A 23,872-nucleotide genomic window follows, 5' to 3' on the forward strand; every position below is an offset into this window, starting at 1 on the left:
AGAATACACAGAAGAACTATACAAAAAAGGTCTTAATGACGTGAATAACCACAATGGAGTGGTCACTACCTACAGCCAGACATCCTGGAGTATGAAGTCAAGTGGGCTTTAGGAAGCATTACTACAATCAAAGCTAGTGGGGGTGATGGAATTCCAGCTGAGCTATTTCAGTTCCTGAAAGATGATGCTGTGAAAGTGCTGCACTCAATATGCCAGCAAATATGGGAGAAACTCATCAGTGGCCACAGGACTAGAATAGGTCAGTTTTCATTCCAATCTCAAAGAAAGCAAGGCCAAAGAATGTTTAAACTACGTCATAGTTATATTCATTTCACATGCTAGCAAGGTAATGCTCAAAATCCTTCAAACTAGGCTTCAACAGCTTGTGAACTGAGAACTTCCAGATGTACAGGCTATATTTAGAAAAGGCAGAGGAACCAGAAATCAAATTGCCAAACACCTGCTGGATCATAGAAAAAGCAAGAGAGTTCCAGAAAAACATTTACTTCTGCTTCACTGACAACACTAAAACCTTTGACTCTGTGGATCACAACAAACTGTGGAAAATTCTTAAAGACATGAAATACCAGACCACCTTACCTGCCTCCAAGAAACCTGTTATGCAGGACAATAAACAACAGTTAGAACTGAACATGGAACAACAAACTGTTTCAAAATTGGCAAATGAATATGTCAAGGCTGTAGTCACTCTGCTCATTTAACTTATGTGGCGAGTACATCATTGAAATGCCAAGCTAGATAAAGCACAAGCTGGAATCAAGATTGCGGAAAGAAATATCAGTAACCTCAGATATGCAGATGACAGCACTCCAATGGCAGAAAGTGAAGAACTAAAGAATCTCTTGATGAAAGAGGAGAGTGAAAAAGTTTGCTTAAAACTCAACTTTCAAAAAACTAAGATCATGGCATCCAGTCCCATTTTGCATACAGGCTAAGTCGCTTCAGTCGTGTCTGACTCTTTGTGGCCCTATGGACTGTAGCCTATCAGGGTCCTTTGTCCACCGGATTCTCCAGGCAAGAATACTGGAGTAGGTTGCTGTACCCTCCTTTTGGGGATCTCCCCCAGCCAAGGATGGAACCCACATCTCTTGTAGCTCCTGAATTGCAGGTGGATTCTTTACCACTGAGTCACCAGGGAAGCCCCCAATCACGTCACTTCAGGGCAGATAGGTGGGAAAACAGTGAAAGCAGTGACAGAGTGTACTTTCTTGGGTTCCAAAATCACTGCAGACAGTGACTGCAGTCATGAAATTAAAAGATGCTTGCTCCTTGGAAGAAAAGCTATGACAAACATAGACAGCATCTTAAAAAGCAGAGACACCACTTTGCTGACAAATGTCCATATAGTCAAAGCTATGATTTTTCCCATATTCATGTATGGGTGTGAGAGTTAGACCATAAAGAAGGCTGAGCACCAAAGAATTGATGCTTTAGAACTGTGGTGCTGGGGAAGACCCTTGAGAGTGCCTTTGACAACAAGGTCATCAAACCAGTCACTCCTAAAGGAAATCAACCCTAAGTATTCATTGGAAGGACTGTTGCTGAAGCTGAAGCTTCAATACTTTGGCTTCCTGATGCAAAGAGCTGACACATTCAGAAAGACCCTCATGCTGGCAAAGATTGAAGGCAAACGGAGAAGGATTGGTCAGTAGAGGATAAGATGATTAGATAGCATCACTGACTCAGTGAACATGAGTTTGAGCAAACACCAGGAGATAGTGAAGGAGAGGGAAACCTGGCGTGCTGCAGTCCATGGCGTTGCAAAGAATCAGACACAACTGAGTGATTGAACAGCAACAAATTCAGTTAAGCATGCATTTAAAAACACACGTGGCATATGAACCACTATGCCAATGATTGTTGGGAATAACTAGCATGAAAGAGGTATAGTCTCATGGGACTAGCACAAGTATATAAATAACTATAATATAGGTGGAGTAATGACAAAAAGAGGGATTAACAAATGGAAGTACATTCAAGACAAAGTAATAAAAACAAAGTCTGACAAACAGAAAAGTTAGAAATATGTGAGAAGACAGAAAATAGTATTTCTGTCTGGCTGGAAAATACAGTATTAATAGTGGAATAGTAAGACATAAAACCAGGTAATTAGGAGCAGAATGTTGGCCACCAGAATGAAATGAGTGTTTAATTATGTAGCAATGGGAAGTTATCGAAGGTTTTAGAACCATGCTGGGAGCAGAGAGAGAGTTGAATTAGGGAGCATAGGATAAGAATAAGGAGACAGGAAACTGTTTTAAAATTTTGGAAAGGGGTAGAGAGAGCCCAAACCGAGAGACATATGTGATGATGGTCATTATAAAATTTATTCTGGTAGAAGAGAATTAGAATGCCTATCACTGGGAGAGGTGCCATGAAGTAGTATGCAGTTGCTAGGAGAGTAAAGAATAGATGTATATATGTTCACTTGGATGGAACTTGAAAACATAGCACTTAGTGAAAAAAAATGAAAAGAGAACATATGAAGAAAAATTATCTAAAACTTTGATTTAAAACAAAAAGACTGACTCTGTGACCTTCATTGTCATATTGGAGTGTTGTTTCCCATGTTAAGGCCCATATTTTCGGATAATATTTTCTAACTTTTTGGAATCAAAATATGTTCAGACTAGTTATTCAGCAAGCTACTTCTGGGGTTACCTTGGTTTTTTTTACCTTCTAACAAGGTAAGGAACTTGTTATCTGCTATCAAGAATAGCAGCCAACTGTTTCTAAGTGCACTGTTTAGTCCAGAGGAATGGGTCTTCTCCATGATATAAACTGCTTGGTTTACATCCTTGTGTAAGTTTCTAATATCCTCACTGGGCCAGCATTTTAATAGCACTGCCTTTGGCTCTGAGATATGGTGAGCAGTTTTGAATAAAGGGAACAAAGAAAGGCAGAAGTTAAAAATTACTCTGAAGTTTTTAACTTTGTTGACCAGGAATATGGTGATATAATTAGATAATTATGGAGGAGTGCCTTATCAGGAAAATTAATCAGAACATCCAGTTGAAATAACAAATAGGCAGTTAGAAATTTTTAAGAATTTTAATTCGATTTGTTTAAACTAAAAAAAGCCCACCAATTCACCTATTTCTCCCCAACCCCTAGCCCCAACCTCCACCTCCAAGAACCACCAGTTTATTTTCTGCATCTATGAACTTTTGTTTGGATTTCCTGTTTTGTTTTTATACTCCACAAATAAGAGAAGTCATGGTATCTGGCTTTCTCTGTCTGATATCTCACTTACCATAATGCTCTCTAGGTCTATCCATGTTGCTGCAAATGGCAAGATATAATTCTTTTTTATGGGTGAGTGATATTCTATTGTATATATGCCACATATTTCTTTATACATTTATTCATTGATGGACACTTAGGTTATTTCCATATCTTAATATTATAAATAATGTTGCAATGAACATGGTAGTGCAGATACCTTTCAATTTATTATTTTCGTTTTCTATGCATCAGTTCATTTCAGTCACTCAGTCATGTTTGACTCTTTGCGACCCCATGGACTGCAGCACACCAGGCTTCCCTGTCCATCACCAACTCCCAGAGCTTGCTCAAACTCATGTCCATCAAGTCACTGATGCCATCCAACCATCTCATCCTCTGTCGTCCCCTTCTCCTCTTGCTTTCAATCTTTCCCAGCATCAGGGTCTTTTCCAGTGAGCCAGTTCTTCTCATCAGGTGGCCAAAGTATTGGAGTTTCAGCTTCAGCATCAGTCCTTCCAATGAATATTCAGGTTGATTTCCTTTAAGATTGACTGGTTTACACCATACACAAAAATAAACTCAAAGTGGATTAAAGATCTAAATGTAAGACCAGAAACTATAAAACTCCTAGAGGAGAACATAGGCAAAACACTCTCCGACATAAATTACAGCAAGATTCTCTATGACCCATCTCCCAGAATATTGGAAATAAAAGCAAAAATAAACAAATGGGACCTAATGAAACTTAAAAGCTTTTGCACAACAAAGGAAACTATAAGTAAGGTGAAAAGACAGCCATCAGATTGGGAGAAAATAATAGCAAATGAAGAAACAGACAAAGGATTAATCTCAAAAATATACAAGCAACTCCTGCAGCTCAATTCCAGAAAAATAAATAACCCAATCAAAAAATGGGCCAAAGATATAAACAGACATTTCTCCAAAGAAGACATACAGATGGCTAACAAACACATGAAAAGATGCTCAACATCACTCAGTATCAGAGAAATGCAAATCAAAACCACAATGAGGTACCATTACACGCCAGTCAGGGTGGCTGCTATCCAAAAGTCTACAAGCAATAAATGCTGGAGAGGGTGTGGAGAAAAGGGAACCCTCTTACACTGTTGATGGGAATGCAAACTAGTACAGCCACTATGGAAAACAGTGTGGAGATTTCTTTAAAAACTGGAAATAGAACTGCCATATGACCCAGCAATCCCACTTCTGGGCATACACACTGAGGAATCCAGATCTGAAAGAGACACGTGCACCCCAATGTTCATCGCAGCACTGTTTATAATAGCCAGGACATGGAAGCAACCTAGATGCCCATCAGCAGACGAATGGATAAGGAAGCTGTGGTACATATACACCATGGAATATTACTCAGCCATTAAAAAGAATTCATTTGAATCAGTTCTAATGAGATGGATGAAACTGGAGCCCATTATACAGAGTGAAGTAAGCCAGAAAGATAAAGAACATTACAGTATACTGACACATATATGTGGAATTTATAAAGATGGTAAGGATAACCCTATATGCAAAACAGAAAAAGAGACACAGAAGTACAGAACAGACTTTTGAACTCTGTGGGAGAAGGTGAGGGTGGAATGTTTTGAAAGAACAGCATGTATATTATCTATGGTGAAACAGACCACCAGCCCAGGTGGGATGCATGAGTCAAGTGCTCAGGCCTGGTGCACTGGGAAGACCCAGAGGAATCGGGTGGAGAGGGAGGTGGGAGGGGGGATCGGAATGGGAAATACGTGTAACTCTATGGCTGATTCATGTCAATGTATGACAAAACCCACTGACAAAAAAAATAACTAAATAAAATTAAAAAAAAAAAAAAGGCAGATACTGGGACTTCCCTGGTGGTCCTGTGGCAAAAAAAAAAAAAAAAAAAAAAATGACTGGTTTGTTCTCCTTGCAGTCTTTGCATAAATAAATATTTCTTTGCATAAATACCTAAAAGTGGAATTCCTTCCTGGATCATATGGTAGTTCTATTTTTAATTTTTTGAGGAACTTCTGTACTCTTTTCCACAGTGCCTGCATCAATTTACATTCCCGCTAACGGTACACAAGGCTTCCCACTTCTTTACATCCTCTCCAATTCTTTTTATTTCTTGTCTTTTTGATAGTAGCCATTCTGGCAGGTATGAGGTGCTATCTCATTGTGATTTTGATTTGCATTTCCTTGATGATTATTGATGTTGAGCATCTTTTCATGTATTGGTGGCCATCTGTGTGTCTTCTTTGAAAAAATATGTTTTAACTTGAAAGAGGTATCAAGGATTAAGCCTAAGATTAGGAATAAACTCCTTATAGATGGTAGGTGAAGCCATGATTAAGTTTAAAGAAGAGGATATAGAGAGAAGAAAAGGAAGCCAAAAGCCAAATTTTATGCAACACTTACATTAAAAGCAGGCATTTTGCCTGCAGTCATTTCTTTGTTAGATTAATTCACCATATAACTGATTGACTAAATATTAATAAGTTTTAACTATAAAGCTTAGGGCAATTTATTGGATGAGAAATCTATCTCTCCTCCCATCTCCCACCCCACCCCCCTTTTTACAACTTTTGCAGCTTTATTAAGTTTTAGCTGATCGCTTTTTATTTTTGTCTTGAGAATTGAGACCACCTGTGTTAAGCTTAGGGATTAAGAACTAAAATTATTTATGTCAATATAGCTTTTTTCTCCAGGAAATTTTTGCCATCAGTTGGTTATGAGGATAAACATTTTGATTGGTATGGCAAACATTATGTTTATTAGGATAGATTTTTCAAAAGGCTTACTTTAAGACCCCGTGTCCATCAGTGTTAAACTATTATGTCACAAATGTTGCTTAATCCTGTCCCATTCCCTATCTGGGATGGGGAGAACCTTCTTAAACCACTCAAGCTTACATCCCCAAATCTTGAATGTACTCTTCTCTAGCTTTCCGCTGAGGGCTTCCCTGATAGCTCAGTTGATGAAGAATCTGCCTGCAATGCAAGAGACCCCAGTTTGATAGCTTTTCCTTGTTAGCTTTCCCCTATTGAAACATTATCAACACTCTGTTAAACCCTCACTGCAGTTAATTTAATAAACTTGCTGTGTTTGACAGACTTTTTGGATGATCTTTGTGAGCCATTTAATAGTTCTCATAGCAGCATTTTAAGAAATATTTCATTTGTTTCTGTCCCAGATCTCTGCTAGTGCTGCTGGAGGGAACTGGAACAGAAAAAGGAAACCATTTACCATGTGGAATGCATGGCACAGCCTGAGTTCAGAGAAGAGGCAAAAAACAAAATGAAAAAGACCCAGAGAAAGAGAGGGGGGAGAAAAGGGTACTATTATGGAAAAAATTAAAAATATAGATGAATTGTGTATAAAGGAAAATATAAGAGGAGTGATGATGGAATTTGATTTTTCTCTTCTTCAAACTAATGTTTTTAACTTGGTCTTGTTTCATGAATGTTGGTAGAAGATTTGGGTCTTGGGTCAGAGATACCAAGAACTATATTATTCATTGCACAGCAAGCAGCATGAGCCTTAGCATGCTTATGTCACTTCACCTTGACCTCCAAGACACACAGCAGCAACATAGAAGGCCAAGACAGATGCCTACCCAAAGGATGGGTTGTGTTACAGGAGAGAAACTCTGAATATGGAAATTCTGCACTTTATAGCAAGCAGTAATAACCTCTTTGTCCTGGAGGAAGACATTACTTTATCCCACAGGTTGCTCATTGTAAAGAGAACCCTGAGAGAGGCCCAGATAGAGTATCAGGGTTTTGTTTTCTTGTCATTCTCAGCAAAACAGGCAGGGCCATGAAAAACTCACAGGGTAGTGCCCTTCCCAACATTTCACCTTGTTGCCCTACCACCTTGGCATCTGACAGATTATCACATGGGCATGACACTTCTTTATCATGCTGATTAATTGGCAGAGGCTAGGACCAAATGTATTTAATTTCTGGCATACAGAAATCAACTAAGGCTATTAATATTGCTCTCAAAAGGAGGATGAGCCAACCAGCAATACTGACTTCAGCTATGCCTCTAGAATCCCAGACTCAAGCAACTGGGATTAATCACAGGGGAGACCAGTAGGTCTTATTTCAGACAACCAAGACAGCATAAGCCCAGGACAGTCTCCATTATGACCTGCACAAGGACATTTAAGTTTTCCTGTTAATTTTGGTGCTATTATCAGTAATGACAGGAACAATAGATGGGTCAAAAAAGAAATCCAACTGAGAGATATTCCATGGCCTATTCTGTACATAGAAACATATAAAATTGATTTGGATCACCATGACATTGTTTTGTTTTTATCACATGGGAAAACATCTTTGAGTAGTTGCAGCCTTGATTGTTACACATAAAATAGCTCAAGATCACTTGAACATCAGGGGAAACCTGTGTTTATATCTGTCATATTGAAACAAGGTTGTGTTGGTCCATGTTTTCATACCCTTATAAAGAGAGGCTAGGCAAAGCAGAATAATTCAGGGTCTTCCATACTCACATGAATTTTTCTGTAATCATAGCACAAACACAATGATGAGAAATCTAGCAGTAGGTCAGATTGTCAGCTGCAGCTACTACTTGCCCCAGGTGGACAGTATTAATTGTTTTGCCAAGGTGCAGTGCTGAGTCTACAGGATGCTGCTGCTGCTGCTAAGTCGCTTCAGTCGTGTCCGACTCTGTACGACCCCATAGACGGCAGCCCACCAGGATCCCCTGTCCCTGGGATTCTCCAGGCAAGAACACTGGAGTGGGTTGCCGTTGCCTTCTCCAGGGCGTGAAAGTGAAAAGTGAAAGTGAAGTTGCTCAGTCGTGTCCGAGTCTTAGTGACCCCATGGACTGCAGCCCACCAGGCTCCTCCATCCGTGGGATTCTCCAGGCAAGAGTACTGGAGTGGGTTGCCGTTGCCTTCTCCCTAGAGGATGAATGGAACATGAATTTCTTCCCTTCTTAAGTACTTCCCAGAATCTAAAGTGTTCCTTCTCCAGGTTCTGGAGTTATTGCTATCCTTATGATCACAAAATTGGTGTGCCCCTTACCAGTACACATGCTATCACTTTTTTCCAATCATCTCCTACTCAGCAGAGGTCAAGTGCAGAAGGGATAAGAGTATTTTTACAAAAGTAAAAGAAGACCCATTATATTTCCCACCATGATGGGCATGGGCTACTGCAGGGAGACTTAGTAAGCAGTTTATTCAACCAAGTGGTCATTATTTTTATAGGACAGAGGTTGGCAAACTTTTCCTATAAACAGCCAAAGAGAAATATTTTCAGCTCTGTAGGAGAACTTTTGTAGAGCAAAAGCAACCATAGATAATATATCATAAACTGTCATGGCTATGATTCAGTAAAACTTTATTTATGAAAACAAGCAAAAGATCAGGCTCAACCCATGGGTTACAGTTTGCTGATCTATATCTAGACTCTAGTGACTCTGATCTAGTATCAGTTCAGTCTGAAAGGAGAAACCAAGTGACTAAAACCAGATTAAGTTTGAATTTCGTAAGCTCCTTTTTGGCCAGGTTGCCACTCAGGTGTACCAACTAGGCTGGCTTGGGGTGGCTGTTAGAGAAAAGAAAAATGCATCATGTTCAGGAAATGTCAGAGTAAAATTCTATTTCTTTTTTGAGAGTGACTAATAAATATTAGTTAAGGTAATTAGTTAAGGTAATACTGGCTGTTATTTATAACCAATAAACTCCAAAGGTTTAGCAATGTCACACACAATATGCTTATTTTTCATTCATGTAAATACCCAGTGTGGATAGTATTAGTTGGCTGATGGCTTTCCTCCACATGGTAATTCAGGGTCCCAGGCATCTCACATCTTGTAACTATACTATCGTCAAGGACACTTCAGAGTGTTCTGCATCTAGCTGCCAGTGTTAGAGGGGCTCCTCACTGCAGATGGTGATTGCAGCAATGGAATTAAAGTACGCTTACTCCTTGGAAGGAAAGTTATGACAAACCTAGACAGCATATTAAAAAGCAGAGACATTACTTTGCCAACAAAGGTCCATCTAGTCAAGGCTATTGTTTTTCCAGTGGTCATGTATGGATGTGAGAGTTGGACTATAAAGAAAGCTGAGCACCAAAGAATTGATGCTTTTGAACTGTGATGTTGGAGAAGACTCTTGAGAGTCCCTTGGACTGCAAGGAGATCTAACCAGTCCATCCTAAAGGAGATCAGTCCTGGGTGTTCATTGGAAGGACTGATGTTGAAGCTGAAACTCCAATACTTTGGCCACCTGATGTGACGAGCTGACTCATTGGGAAAGACCCTGATTCTGGGAAAGATTGAGGGCAGGAGGAGAAGGGGACGATACAGGATGAGATGGTTGGATGGCATCACTGACTCGATAGACATGGGTTTGGGTGGACTCCAGGAGTTGGTGATGGACAGGGAGGCCTTAGGTGCTGCAGTTCATGGGATTGCAAAGAGTCGGACACGACTGAGTGACTGAACTGAACTGCAGAGGCAAGGGGAGGCTCTGGCCAATTGTGAGAACAAAGACATTGGAAGCAGCTGTCCTGAGAAGTACTCATCATTGTGAGCCCTCCCAGAAGCCACTGTTAGCCCCACCAAAAAGCCTATAAAAAGTAGAATTCTAAAATTTCAAAATAGGTCAAGATAACCCCTATCGTCCTGATCTTTGTCTAGAAGGTGGCCAAGAAGATGTGAACTCTTTCAGTGGATGCTCACATTTAGTGACCAAACTACCTCATTAAAATGTGTGAAGCAGGTAGAGTTAGAAATCTCTCTGGTTGGCTTTTTTAAAAACTCCATTTATCTCTTACTGAAACCAACAGCTCAAGGATGATAAAGGATATGAAGTGTCCATCAAATACCTTGACTCTTGGTCCAGTATTGCGGGGACCTTTGCTTAAAAGATATCACACAGTCTGATGGAATATGGTCTAAAAGGCCAAAAACATAATACATTTTATGTTATGGTCATTGTGGCTGGAGTTGGTTAATCATATTGGAACAGTGACACCATAAACTGAAAAGATATCAACAAGAGGCATCAGTGGAGATGCCAAGACAAGTGGTCAAAGGCTCAATATAATCAGCTTGTCAGGAGTGAGAGGGCCTATTTCACTTGGAGACAAACATGTTAACTTTAGAAAAGAGGCACAAGACTGGCATGTAATGGTAGTTTTAACATCAGGCACATGTAATCCTTACTTTCCTAAGCCATGATGGTAGATGTGCTACCATGTTCAGTATAATGATGAGGGAAGAACTAAGATGGCAGAGGAATAGGATGGGGAGACCACTTTCTCCCCTACAAATTCATCGAAAGAACATTTGAACGCTGAGTAAACTGCACAAAACAACTTCTGATCGCTACCAGAGGACATTAGTCACCCAGAAAAGCAGCCCATTTTCTTCGAAAGGTGGTAGGTCAGTATAATGATGAATTTCCAGTAGAAATGACAGGGATCTGGGTAGGGCATACTTAATTAACAGTGTCATATGGTTAGAGAATGAACCATTGCCATATATATATCAGCTATAATTTGTTTCTATAGTTCACAGTCCTAAAGAGGAATATCTTTAATCTGCTCATCTATAGTCTTCCAAATTGCAGACCAAGTGACTAGACAGTTGGCAAAAGTCCAAAAGTCAGTAAAAACATATGGCTTAATCTTAGTAGTATTACATTATCTAAGGTGAAGTGAAGTGAAATAAGTCATGTCCGACTCTTTGCGACCTCATGGAACATAGCCTACCAGTCTCCTCCCTCCATGGGATTCTCCAGGCAAGAGTACTGGAGTGGGTTGCCATTTCCTTCTCCAGGGGATCTTCCCAACTCAGGTAGCGAACCGGGGTCTTCCGCATTCCAGGCAGATGCTTTAACCTCTGAGCCACCAGGGAAGCTTATCTAAGGTAGGTATTGGCAAACTGCCTGTAAGTTCTAGACAGTAAATATTTTCAGCCTTTCAAGAAATACAGTCTCAGCTCTGTCATTATAGTGTGAAAGCAGCCATAGACAACACATAAATGAACAGACTTGGCTGTGTTCTAAGAAAACTTCATTTATAAAAGCAGATAACAGGCCAGATTTGGCCCATAGGTCATAGTTTTCTGACCCCTGGACCTGAGGGAGGCCCAGGACAATGGTAACAGCTTTTATTTACCAGAAACTACCTTTAAGAGGACTCAGATGTTGGACTTGGCAAAGTCTTAAAGAAGCTACTATAAATATGTTCAAAGAACTAAATTATGCCATACTTACAGAAGTAAGGGTAAAAATAGATCGTCAGTTCCTCAAAAAGTTAAACATAGATTTACCATTTTTTACCCAGAAATTCACTCTTAGATATATACCCAACATAATTGAAATTGAGTACTCAAATATTTCCACACAAATATTCATAGCAACACTAATCACAGCAATCCAAAGGTGGAAACAACCAATATGTCCGTCACCAATGAATCAATACACAAAATGTCCATACAATGAAACATCATTCAACCATTAAAAGGAATGAAGTACTGATACATGCTACAACATGGATGAACCTGAGAAACATTATGCTAAATGGAAGAAACCAGACATAAAATTTCACATTTATATGAATAAATTTATATGAAATACCTGAAACAGAAAATTCCATAGCAAAAGAAGCATACTGATGGTTTCCAGGTACTGGGGAAAGAGAGGAATGGAAACTGACTTCTTAGTAAATGTAAAGTTTCTTTTGGGCTGATGAAACCATTTTATAAGTGGATGGAAGTAGAGGTTACACAACATGAATATACAAAATGCCAAAGAATTTTACACTTTAAAAGGTTAATTTTATATTATGTGAATTTCACCTCAATTTCAAAAGAAAAGGAAAATAAAAGAAGTAAAGGTATGATGACAATGTCTCATGGTATAGATAAAATTGTCATTGTCATTCAGTTGATCAGTGGTGTCTGACTCTTTGGGACCCCATGAACTGCAGCACACCAGGCTTCCCTGTCCTTCAGCATCTCCCAGAGTTTGCTCAAATGCATATCCATTGCGTCAGTGATGCCATCCAACCATCTCTGTTGTCCCCTTCTCCTCCTGTCTTTAATCTTTCCCAGCATCAGGGGCTTTTCCAATGAATCATCTCTTTGCATCAGGTGGCCAGAGTATGGGAGCTTCTGCTTCAGCATCAGTCCTTTCAATGTACGTTCATGGTTGATTTCCTTTAGGATTGACTGGTTTGACCCCCTTGCAGTTCAAGGGACTGCAGTTCAACCTTGCAGTTCAAGAGTCTTCTCTAGCACCACAGTTCAAAGGCATCAATTCTTTGGTGCTCAGCCTTTTTTATTGTCCAGCCCTCACATCCATACATGACTACTAGAAAAACCATAGTTTTGACTATACAGACCTTTGTTGGCAAAGTAATGTCTCTGCTTTTTAATATGCTCTCTGGATTTGTCATTGCTTTTCTTTCAAGGAGCAGGCGTCTTTTAATTTCATGGCTACAGTCACCATCTGCAGTGATTTTGGAGCCCAAGAAAATAAAGTCTGTCACTGTTTCCATTGTTTCCCCATCCATTGCCATGAAGTGATGGGACTGGATGCCATGATCTTTGTTTTTGAATGCTAAGTTTTAAGCCAGCTTTTTCTCTCTCCTCTTTCACTTTCATCAAGAAGATCTTTAATTCCCCTTCACCTTCTGCCATAAGAGTGTTGACATCTGCATATAAGAGGTAATATTGATATCTGAGGTTATTGATATTTTTCCCTGAAATCTTGATTCCAGCTTGTGCTTCATCTGGCCCAGCATTTCACATAATGTACTTTGCATATAAGTTAAATAAACAGGGTGACAATATACAGCCTTGATGTATCCCTTTCACAATTTTGAACCAGTCTGTTGTTCTATCTGGTTCTAACTGTTGCTTCTTGATTTGTGTACAGGTTTTGCAGGAGGCAGGTAAGGTGGTCTGGTATTCCTGTCTCTTTAAGAATTTTCCACAGTTTGTTGTGATCCACACAGTCAAAGGCTTTGGTGTAGTCAATAAAGCAGAAGTAGATGTTTTTCTGGAATTCTCTTGCTTTTTCTAGGATGCAGCAGATGTTGGCAATTTGATCTCTGGTTCCTCTGCATTTTCTAAATTTAACTTGTACATCTAGAAGTACTCAACTCAGGTACTGTTGAAGCCTAACTTGAAGGATTTTGAACATTACTTTGATAGCATGTGAAATAAGTGTAATTGTGCAGTAGTTTGCACATTCTGTGGCATTGCCCTTCTTTTGGGATTGAAATGAAAACTGACCTATTCCAGTCCTGTGGCCACTGCTGAGTTTTCCAAATTTGCTGGCATACTGAGTGCACTTTCACAGCATCATCTTTTAGGATATAAAATAGGTCAGCTGAAATTCCATCACCTCCACTAGCTTTGTTTGGAGTGATGCTTCCTACGGCCCACTTGACTTCACACTCCAGGATATCTAGCTGTAGGTGAGTGATCACACCATCATGGTTATCTACATAATTAAGATCTTTTTTGTATAGTTCTGTGTATTCTTGCCACATCTTAATTGCTTCTGCTTCTGTTGGTTCCATACATTTCTCTCCTTTATTGTGCCTATCTTTGCACCATAGAGGCTATTACTTTAGTGATACAATAGAGACTGTTAATAAAGAAATATAAACTATATATAAAAAAGAACCAAACCAAAATTCTGGAATTGAAAAAGTACAATAACTGAAATTTTAAAATACTTGAGGGACTCAGTAGTAGATTTGAACTGGCAGAAGAGTTATGAACTTGAAGATAAATAATAGTATGCAATCTGAAGAATGGAAGGGAAATAGGATGAGGAAATGGAGCAGAACCTCAGAGAAGTATGGGATAAGCATGTCTACATACATGTGCTGGGAACATGAAAACAAAAAGAGAGAAAGAGAAGAAAACAGATTCTTGAAGAAATAATAGCTAAAAGCAGATTTAATGAGAAATATTAATCTACACATCCAAGGAACTCAGTGAATTGAAATTAACTGAATGAATTTTTAGGATAAATACAAAGAAATATAAACATACATATCAGGAGAATTCCCTGGTTGTCTAATAGTTAGGACTCCACACTCTTACTACTGAGGGCCCAGGTTCAATCCCTGATCAGGGAACTAAGATCTTGCAAGCTGCATGGCATGGCCAAAAACAAAACAAAAATATCATAGTAAAAATGCTGAGGCCAAAAGAAAATCCTGAAAGCAGTAAGAGAAAAATTACTCATGTATACGAGAACCTTAATAAGATTAATAGTGAACTCCTCTTCAGAAACAATGAAAGCAGAAAGCAATGGGATGACATGTTTAAAGTGCTGAAAGAAAAACCTCAACTAAGAATCCTATAAACAGCAAAACCCAACTTAAAAGTGGGAAGAGGATCCAAATAGACAGTTGTGTAAAGGAGATATACAGATGGCCGACAAGCACATGCAGAGATGCTCAACATCATTGACTAGCAGTGAAATGTAAGTCAAAACCATAATGAGCTATTATTACTTCATAGCCACTAGGATGGCAATAATAAAAGACAGATAATATTAAATATTGGAAAGTATGTTGAGAAATCGGAATCCTCATACACTGCTGGTAGGAATATAAAATGTTGTAGGCACTTTGTAAAAATAGTTTGGCAATTCCTCAAATGTTTATACTTAGAGTTACTGTATGACTGAATAGTTTTATGTGACCCAGCAAGTGAGCTCTTAGATATGTCCCCAAAATAAATGAAAACATATGTCCACCCAAAAACTCATACATGAACATTTGTAGCAGGATTATCCATAATAGCCCCAAAATGGAAACAACCCAAATATCAATAAACTGATGCATGGATAAACAAAAGGTGGTGTATTCACATGGTGGAATATTATTTGGCAGTAAAAATAAATGAAGTGCTGATACATGTTACAACTAGATAAACTTGAAAATGCTAAGTGAAGGAAGCCAATAATAAAATATCACATATTTTATAATTCCATTTATATGAACAGTCAGAATAGGCTAATCTAGAGAGACAGAATGTGGCACCCTATCTCTATGTATCCTCACATGTAGAAGGGCTTGAAATTTCTCTGGAGCTTCTGATAGTTCCCTGGGCTATCGAACATGGGGGGATTGGGAGGTGACTGCTAATGGGTATAAAATTATTTTTAGTGTATTGAAAATCTGGAATTAGATACTGATGATGGATGCACAACTCTGTAGATTCGCTAAAAACCACTGTTATGTCATTTATATCTTAATAAAGCAGTTACTTCTCAAATGATCCTTTTTTGCTAAGCTTTTAACTTTTAGAATAAATGACATAAATTTCTGTTAATGGTAGAGCATCTGATTTCAACAGATGCTTCAACAGAGTTGAAGAGAATGAGAGCTGAGAGTGTCTAAACTTGTCACCATTCTTATTCCTTGCAGTCTGTTGAATATGAATTACTTAAAATGTACAAACATAATGATACATGGTTTTGGTAAGTGAGAGTGATATCCATGAAGTTGTGCTACCCAGATCACCCTTCAAGGAAAGACTTTCTGCCCACCTTCAGAATCTACCTCTGGTGACTCTGCAGTCACCTCACTTCAAGTCACACTCTTCCAAGAGCAGCCCACATCAATGGCAAGAATATAAAATCCCAGTCAAAACTAGAATTCCTGTTTAAAACCAATACAGTATACTAACGCATATATATGGAATTTAGAAAGATGGTAATGATAACCCTATATGCAAGACAGAAAAAGAGACACAGATGTACAAAACAGACTTTTGGACTCTATGGGACAAGGCGAGGGTGGATGATCTGAGAGAACAGCATCGAAACATGTATATTATCAAGTGTGAAACAGATCGCCAGTCCAGGTTGGATGTATCAGACAAGTGCTCGGGGCTGGTGCACTGGGATAACCCAGAGTGGGGATGGGGAGGGAGGTGCGAGGTGGGTTCAGGATGGGGAACACATGTAAATCCATGGCTGATTCATGTCAATGTATGGCAAAAACCACTACAATATTGTAAAGTAATTAGCCTCCAACTAATAAAAATAATTGGGAAAGAAAAAAATTAAAAAATAAATTACAGTTTAAAAAAAACCTAGTGTCTCATGCCTTTATTATGCACAGGTATATGGTCTGAATTTTCACTGTTAATATCCTCAGATGGAAAAATACCATTTAACTATGCTTTGGAATTTGTGAATATTCATAAGGCCCTATTATGGTCTAAATGTTTTTGTATTTTATGTTGCAGTCCTACCCCTAAAGGTGATGCCTTTAGTAACTGGAGCCTTTGGGAGGTGTTTAAATCATGAGGGTGGAGCTGTTACCGAAAAGTATGGGGTCTGGCTGCTCACCACCCAAAATCCAGTAAACAGGCCAGGTTGGTGGAAAGGAACGTTTGCTTTATTTCAGATGCTGGCAACTCGTGGGGAGGGTGAACGTATGTCCAAAGGCCAACTCCCCACCCCAACAAGCAGAGAGTAAGACTTTTATACACAGAGTCGGGAGTAGGGGTTGCTACATGGAGAAACAGAAGTTATCTCTGACAGTCATCCTCAAATTGGTCATTAGCGGTCTGACCAGTGTCATCTTGGTTGTTTTCAGTTCAGTTCAGTTCAGTTCAGCTGCTCCGTCATGTCTGACTCTGTGACCCCATGGACAGCAGCAGGCCAGGCTTTCCTGTCCATCACCAACTCCCGAAGCTTGCTCAAATTCATGTCCATCGAGTCGGTGATGCCATCTAATCATCTTATCCTCTGTCGTCCCCTTCTCCTTCTGCCTTCAGTCTTTCCCAGCATCAGGGTCTTTTCCAGTAAGTTAGTTCTTTATATCAAGTGGTCAAAGTATTGGAGCTTCAGCTTCAGTATCAGTCCTTCCAATGAATATTCAGGACTGATTTCCTTTTGGATAGACTGGTTGGATCTCCTTGCTGTCCAAGGGACTCTCAAAAGTCTTCTCCAACAACACAGTTCAAAAGCATCAATTCTTTGGCACTCAGCTTTCTTTATGGTCCAATTCTCACATCCATACATGACTCCTGAAAAAACCATAGCTTTGACTATATGGACTTTATTTGGCAAAGTAATATCTCTGCTTTTTAATATGTTGTCTAGGTTTGTCATAGCTTTTCTTCCAAGGAGCGAGTGTCTTTTAATTGGTTTTAATTGTTTGTTTTAGGTATAGTTAATCTTCAGTTCCAAAATCCATTTGTTAACCATTTCCTTGAGGCCAGTTCTGGGAATTATGACAGCTCATGTCATGGGTACAGTCTGGTCATTATGTAGTTAACTTCTTTGCACCTATGTTTTAATATCTATAAGACAGTTCACAGGATATGGCTCAGAATATTATCTGTAGCCCTTGAGAAAGAACTAAAGGTCCTTGACTGTGCTTAATGCCTACATTATTATTTGATCTCTTTTGACTGTTTTTCTTTGTTTTCCACATTTCTCACTTCTCTGATTAAATTCTCGTTTAATTTAATTCTCACTTCTCTGATTAAATTTCTCATTTCTCACTTTCTCTTTGACTAAAGTTTTCCACAGACAAAAGGCAGACAGAGGACATGGGGTAGGGGTAGGGACGATAGGGTCCTGCTCCACTTCAAAATCTTATAAATTGGATTAGTGTCTTTACAAAGAAGCTCCAGAGAAATCCCTAGCCCCTTCTACCATAAGAGGACACATAGAGAAGGTGCCAGCTGTGAATCAGGAAGAGAGCCCTAACTCAACCATGCTGGCACTTTGATCTTAGACTTCTAGCATCCAGAACTGTGAAAATTAAAGTGCTTTTGTTTAACAAATCTATCCAATCTATGGCATATTGTTATTGCAGTTCAACGAGACAAAGACAATGACCTTAAGAGGAGGAAAACTCAAACTTTCACCATGAGGTTTGCTTTCACAACACAAAGAACACAGGATTCTCACGCAAACTACTTCTGCCAAAGAAGTGTTAACAGTCAAAATTTACAAAGTACCTAAAGAACAAAATAGCATGAGAGACCCAACAGAATATAGGACAATTGACACTTTATTAACTACAGAACAATAGAATAACTTGAAAGATATTTTAAAGCAAATATATTGGAAATGTTCAAAAACAAAAGAACAGTTATCCTTGATGAATATAGATAAAATAACAGATAAAAACAATTAAAAGCCCTAAGAAAGAAAAATGTAGTCATTGACATAACCACCTAAATTCCCTTGTATGTTTCATAAGAGGTGATAGACTGGACTTTGACCACATCCTGTGTGTTGAAAGTAAGACCTACTGGCTCCCTTCCCCCACTCCACACTTTTTCACAGTTAGCTGAATCTGGGGCCCAGCAGTTACTTTTGAGGTCGTTACTGCAGGTTGGCCTTATCCTGCTACTTGGAGTACTACTGATAGTTGTTCACTCACTAAGTCATATATCCAACTCTTTGTGACTCTATGGACTGTAGCACACCAGGCTCCTCTGTCCTCCACTATCTCTGACAGTTTGTTCAATTTTATGTCCATTGAGTCAGTGATGCTATCTAACTACCTCATCCTCTGCCACCCATTTCTCCTTTGCTTTCCAATATTTCCTTGGATCAGGATCTTTTCCAATGAGTTGGCTATTGATAGTAGCTTTAATTAAGTGCTTTAAAAGACAAATTGAACAGATTAGGTTTTAGCCTCTGTTAGTCAAATTAAAGTAGCTGATAGAGTGGCATACTTCCATGAATATTTGAATTCAGCCAAGAACTTATTGGGATGGATTGTTGTAAGAGGCAACACATGGACCTGCACATTCTTGCTGGGTATACCAAGAATGCAGGGCCCTGATTACCTAGGCCATTTCTCAAGGTTGCATTTGTAGTAAACAGCCTTGAGAGATGAAGTATTTTCTCCTTCCAAAAAGAGCAATCTTGCTTCAGTTTGCCATAAAAATGATGAAGCCCCTCAAGCTCAGTGTTTCTGTCTTGTAATACAAACCCACTACATGAATAAACATCTATCTGGACCAACCTTCCTACATTATACTGTAGGACCTGGGGCATGGAGAACCAACACAAACATGAAGCTCCAGCTACTACTCTTTTTCTTTTTTCCAATTTATTTATTTTTGACTGAGCTAGGTCTTTGTTGCTGCCCATGGGCTTTCTCTAGTTGCTGCAACCAAGGGTTACTCTGCTCATTGCTGTGGCTTCTCTTGTTATGGAGCACAGGCTCTAGGTGCACAGGCTTGTGGTTGTGAAGTGTGGGGTTAAGTTACTCAGCAGCATGTGGGTTCTTAATTCCTGGATCAGAGTTCAAACCCCAGTCCCCTGCATTGGCAGGCAGATTCTTAACTACTGGACCACCAGGGAAGTTCCCTGGCTACTGCTCTTATCATGAGTAATAAAGTTGTTTTTCACTGACCCAGCATTCTTCTGCCAGCATTCGTAAAATGGTATTAAAGCTAACTCATAAACTAGTAAGTAGGATCAACTCTTGGATTCTGCACGACTCTTGACAATTACAAAAATCAATTACAAGAGAGTTTTTAAGTCAAAAATGAAAGGTAAGGGACTTCCCTTGTGGTCCAGTGATTAAGACTTCACATTCTCACTGCAAGCAGCATGGCTTCCATCCCTGGTCAGGGAACTAAGATCCTACATGCTGCAACTAAGGCCCAGCACAGCCAAATAACTATTTTTTAAAAAATACAAGTATTGCAAACTAAGAATTCTACAGATTTAGTAGAAAGAATAAGAACATAGAAGAACTAAATGATACTAATCAATGAATAATCACATACACAGTGGCTCAGATGGTAAAGAACTTGTCTGCAATGCCAGAGGCCTGGGTTCCATCCATGGGTTGGGAAGATCCCTTGGAGAAGGAAATGGGTTCTTGCCTGAAAACTCCCACGGACAGAAGAGCCTGGTACACAACAGTCCATGGGGTTGCAAAGTGTTGGACACAACTGAGAGATTAACACTAACACACATAATATATTTGTGTGCACATACATGTACGTACATGGAGAGAGATATTTAGACATGCATATATAAAACACAGAAAGAGAACATTACAACTCTCAGATAGAAAATATACATTTTCTGAATATTTATAGAGCACATACAAAATCAGTCATGTATTTGACCACAAAAATAGCTCATAAATTTATAAAAAACATAGCAAAATAGGTAAAGGATATGAATAGATTATTTTGAGGAAAGAATATCTAGATAGCCAGCAACTTTATGAAAAGATGTTAAATTTACTAGCAATTAGAGAAATAAGAATTAAAGTAGTAATGAGATACTACTTTTCACCCATGATATCTGCCAACATTTAAGAGGAAGCAGATCTTAAAAATAGTGCTCAGTGAAAATCTAAACAAATCTATGACAAATATCGCACACATAAATTAGAAATACTTCCATAGAACAATCATATTAAAAGGCTACATACAACAAAAAGTTACACATTAGACATTAGAATGATTTCCTAGAGTGGGGGGATGAGATTGGGAAATGGACATAATGAAAATAAATGAAAAAATAAATAAAGAAAATGAACAATAACATCTGTTACTTAGCGATATAGAAGAAAAGGAACTCTCCAACACTGCTGATGGAAACATGAAGAAAATAATCTGACAATATATGTTAATATATCCTAGAAACAGTGGAATGCTCCTCAATAGGGGATGAGTAAGTCATCCACCCTATAAAATTTAGCCACTAAAGGAGAATTAAAACTATACTTGATGCTTTGAAGAATTATTATTAAATGAAAGAGTTTTTAGAAAAGTGAGTATACACTGATGCCATTCTAAGATACAGTGATCTCTCCCCACCCCCAACCTAACCTTTAAATGTATGTGTGAGAACATAGATACATGTATGAATGAATGTGTGTGTGTGTGTACAAGCACAGAGAAAAAATAAGAGTATACAAGGAATAGCATGAGGAACTAAACTAATGGAAGGGGGAAAGATAGGAGAAAGAAAGGCAGAGGCAAACAAAAGAAAAGAAAAAGACTGCACTAAAAAAATTCAAGTGTGTATATGTGAAAGTATTTGTGGGCAGAAACTAAGAAAGATTTGTATTTATTTACCATACAAGTATCTCAGATAGCTGGAATTTCAGGCCACATATCAATATGAAGTATGTTGGTTGTATGGGTCTTGGTTGTTGCCTGCCTTGATAAATCTGTGACACATAATACTGGCACTAAGGTTACTATCTCTCTGATTTGTACTGTTTGTGGCATCTTCGTGGTTACAGTTCTTTCTTGGTTCTTATACCTGTACAATTTTTAAGAAAAATAGGGAAAGCAAGTTTGTTGGATTAACACATAAAATTTGTCAATTAATCGGCCCTAGTTTAGTGTTTACTTAGGAATATATGTGACTGAAAGCTTGGTGGTAACTGCACATCTTAGGAATTGGAGAGACTGATTTAAGAAAAATTCTTTGTCATTTAGAATGCATTTTAGTAAGTGATGGATGCTGAGAAAAAGTTGTAGAGGTAAAGGGCAACTTGTTCATAACTGAGGCTTTTGAATCTTACCAAACTTAAGTTGTAAATATTCATATACAATGTACACCCATTTTTTCTTTCTTGTTTATGAAAGAACTAAGTACTAACAAATGCATTAAACAAATATTAGGAGTCAATACCTGTATAATGTAATTTACTGTATTATATTTGTATTTCAGATGCCTTTGGTGCTTCATGAAGAATATTTCTAGATACATCACAGACATTAAGCCTTTGCCACCCAACATAAAAGATAGACTCATCAAAATTATGAGCGTGCAGGGGCAGATAACAGATTCAAACATAAGTGAGGTAAGAATATATACAACTGCAAAGCAAGCTTATTATATTTTACTATTCAGCTATGGCTTCAGATTTTTGGAACAATGTTTTATATTAGGATGAGTAATTTTAGAATATACTAAAGTTCTTTTTTCTCCAGATAACCATATTGTCCTTGTGCAATAGCTTCTAAAAAAAAATCTCCCATTGACTTCCTGGAGGAATCTCTGGACTTCCCTGGGGGTCCAGAGGTTAAGACTCTGCGCTTCCAATGCAGGGGGTACAGATTTCATTCCTGGTTGGGGAACTAAGATCCCACATGCCGAGCAGCCAAAAAACAAGTAAAATAAAAATTAAAACTCTTCTCCCACTGTTCCTTCAGTTATTCCCCTTGTCTTCATGGTACCAACATCCATGAACTGCATATTTTCAAGAAATGTTAAACTTTTCAGTTAAGTATACCTTAGTAAATCTAGGAAAAATTAAAATGCAGAGTGAAAAGACAAATGACAAAAAAAGACCCACAAGAAGAAATAGGAATGTTACATTGTGACTCTAAGACACAAACCACACCTACATGTAACAGTACAGTGTGCAGTACACTTGGATATTTTCTATTTTATTCTAGTATGTCTTATTTCAATTAAAAAATGTTGATCATAGCCTACTAGATTGATTTTATCCATTCAGGGATAACAATCAGTTAAAAATCATTCTTTTAGACTCTTCATTCTTCTTCTGGCTTCCTCACCCCATCTAACTTATACTTACTCCCTTTCCCTATATATATGTTAGTTGCTCAGTTGTGTCTGACTCTTTGCGACCCCATGGACTATGGCCCACTAGACTCCTCTGTCCATGGGATTCTCCAGGCAAGAATACTGAGTGGGTTGCCATGCCCTTCTCCAGGGGATCTTCTGTATCCAGGGATTGAACCCAGGTCTCCCACGTTATAGGCAGATTCTTTACTAACTGAGCTTCCTAGGAAGCCCTTTCCCTAATTAAGCTAAAATTAACAATTCTGTAAGGGAGAATGTATAGTAAAGCTTCTGACCTGAATAAAAATACCAGCTTTGCCACTCTTTCTGACACTGAACCTCAGTTCTCTTAACTGTAAAATGGGTTTGCAACTATCATCACTCCCTGCCTACAGAGATTAAAGACTCGTGCCTGCTGAGCAAAGAGGCACATAGCTAGAATCTCTCATAATAGTCAGAAGCTACTGGAAGAGGATAAGCACCCCACTACCTTGGTTCTGCTTTCATATCTAATATGTTCTTATTCTGTACCAGCTGTCTCAGTAGAGCTCTGTGTCACAATAAGACTTTGGGGACACTATAAGCTGTACCCTCAGTTGGAGGTAGACTTGGTTTTTTCTGCTTTTTGTATCTGTCTTCACACAAATGCATTTCTGTATTCTTTGCTATAGTTTTCACCTGCCACTTCTCTGTTATGACCATTAAAACACTGAATATGGAATAAATATTTATGTTTATAGGAAATTTTAATTTTTAAAAATAATGTATGTATTATAGATTTTACATCCTGAAGTCCAAACTCTAGATCTACGAAGCTGTGATATTTCAGATACTGCTCTCCTGCACCTATGTAACTGCAGAAAACTGAAGAAATTAAATTTAAATTCCTCAAAAGAAAACCGAATTTCCATAACGTCAAAAGGTATGTTTATTAACACTGAACAAATTGGTAGAGAACTATTCACCATAGTTTTGGAGCAGAGAAGGGGAAAATATGCTAAAAGATACTATGAAAATGTCAGTCAGTTCAGTCGCTCAGTCGTGTCCAACTCTTTGCTA

General features: G+C 38.5%; 1 protein-coding gene across 4 annotated transcripts in view; it reads left to right on the forward strand.

Annotated features, from left to right (window-relative positions):
• AMN1 (antagonist of mitotic exit network 1 homolog) overlaps positions 1 to 23,872 on the forward strand; it is a 79,640-nt gene that overhangs the window by 17,232 nt on the left and 38,536 nt on the right. For all 4 annotated transcript variants that reach the window (XM_065939698.1, XM_065939680.1, XM_065939689.1 and 1 more), the window contains 2 exons: positions 21,953 to 22,085; positions 23,591 to 23,735. In XM_065939698.1, the coding sequence (XP_065795770.1) occupies positions 21,969 to 22,085; positions 23,591 to 23,735 (262 nt within the window). In that variant the 5' untranslated portion in view covers positions 21,953 to 21,968. The remainder of the gene's footprint in view (positions 1 to 21,952; positions 22,086 to 23,590; positions 23,736 to 23,872) is intronic.

The sequence above is a fragment of the Muntiacus reevesi genome, chromosome 1 (assembly GCF_963930625.1).
Source record: "Muntiacus reevesi chromosome 1, mMunRee1.1, whole genome shotgun sequence".
In the NCBI taxonomy this organism is placed as follows: Eukaryota; Metazoa; Chordata; class Mammalia; order Artiodactyla; family Cervidae; genus Muntiacus; species Muntiacus reevesi.